The following is a 1,232-nucleotide window of genomic DNA, read 5'->3' as shown; positions in this document are numbered from 1 at the left end:
CTTACCAATAGTACGGAAAAAAAAGCAAGCTGCAATCACCACATTTGTGCCCAAAAAGATGACATTTGATGTTCAAAAAAAGATTGACGAGGGTCTTCTAAAACTGTTTACCAAAGATTTTCAGCCTTTTAAGGTATAGAAGATGAAGGTTTCAAAAATTTTGTTAAACTTTTAAATCCAGCTTATAAAATACCTGATCGTCACACGATATCCAAAGTTCACATCCCTGCGCTATACCAAAAAAGTTTAAATGAGACAAAAGAGCTCTTAACCAATGAATCGTTGAGTGGCTGTTTAACGACAGATTGTTGGACATCTCGAAACAATATAGCATTCATATCCATAACATATCATTTTATTGACACACAATTTGTTTTAAGATCTGTATTGTTGGGATGCTATGAGTTTTCTGAAAGCCATTCAGGTCTTAATTTATGTAACACGATTCAAGAAACTTTAGATAAATGGAACATAGATAAAAAAAAAATAATTTTAGCCGTCTCAGATAATGCTAATAATATCAAATCTGCTTTGAATTCATTAAAAGTTAAGAGTTTGAGGTGTTTTGCTCATACACTTAACTTAATTGTTCAAGATGCATTAAAGTTACAGTTGTGTTTAATTGACAAAATAAAATGTATTGTCACTCACTTCCGAAAAAGTAGTAGAGCTAACCACAAACTCAATATGTATCAAACAAGCAATGGATCTAAAGCACCCAAAAAATTGATGCAAGATATAAGTACACGGTGGAACTCTACTTATTATATGTTAGATCGTTTTGTTGAGTTGGAAGATGCTATTAGAGGTACTCTAGGGTTATTAGATAACCCTCCTCAAACACTCTCAGCAGATGAATGGAAAATTACCAAAGAGCTTATTCAAGTGCTACGTCCTTTTGAGGAAGCTACAAAGGCGGTAAGTGGTAGTAAGTATATGACCGCATCTATAATTTTAGTAATTTCTCAAGGTCTCAAAAATGTTTGTGAGCAGATGGCTAGGAAAAACTTTACTGTAGAGGTTATAAATGTTCTACAGCAGTTACTAAGTGGCATGAATCATAGAGATAGATGGGGAGTAATAGAAAATAGTAAGACATTGGTTAGGTGTACATTCCTGGATCCTCGATTTAAATCAATAACATTATCAGATTCTATGCAACAGTCGGTGAAAAATGATGTTATTGAGTTAACTGCTGAAATTATTTCTAAAGATCGATCGTCTAATGCTCC

The 1,232-nt window shown here is 33.4% G+C and overlaps 1 protein-coding gene across 1 annotated transcript in view; it reads left to right on the top strand.

The window, feature by feature from the left end:
- Positions 1-131: 131 nt before the first annotated feature.
- LOC107885019 (zinc finger BED domain-containing protein 1-like) overlaps positions 132-1,232 on the top strand; it is an 8,739-nt gene continuing 7,638 nt past the window's right edge. Inside the window, exon 1 of the mRNA XM_029485114.1 lies at positions 132-1,205. Coding sequence (XP_029340974.1) covers positions 688-1,205 — 518 coding nt within the window. The 5' untranslated portion in view covers positions 132-687. The remainder of the gene's footprint in view (positions 1,206-1,232) is intronic.

Source organism: Acyrthosiphon pisum, chromosome X (assembly GCF_005508785.2).
Source record: "Acyrthosiphon pisum isolate AL4f chromosome X, pea_aphid_22Mar2018_4r6ur, whole genome shotgun sequence".
NCBI classification, from domain to species: domain Eukaryota; kingdom Metazoa; phylum Arthropoda; class Insecta; order Hemiptera; family Aphididae; genus Acyrthosiphon; species Acyrthosiphon pisum.
This window is presented reverse-complemented; position numbering and strand designations above follow the sequence as displayed.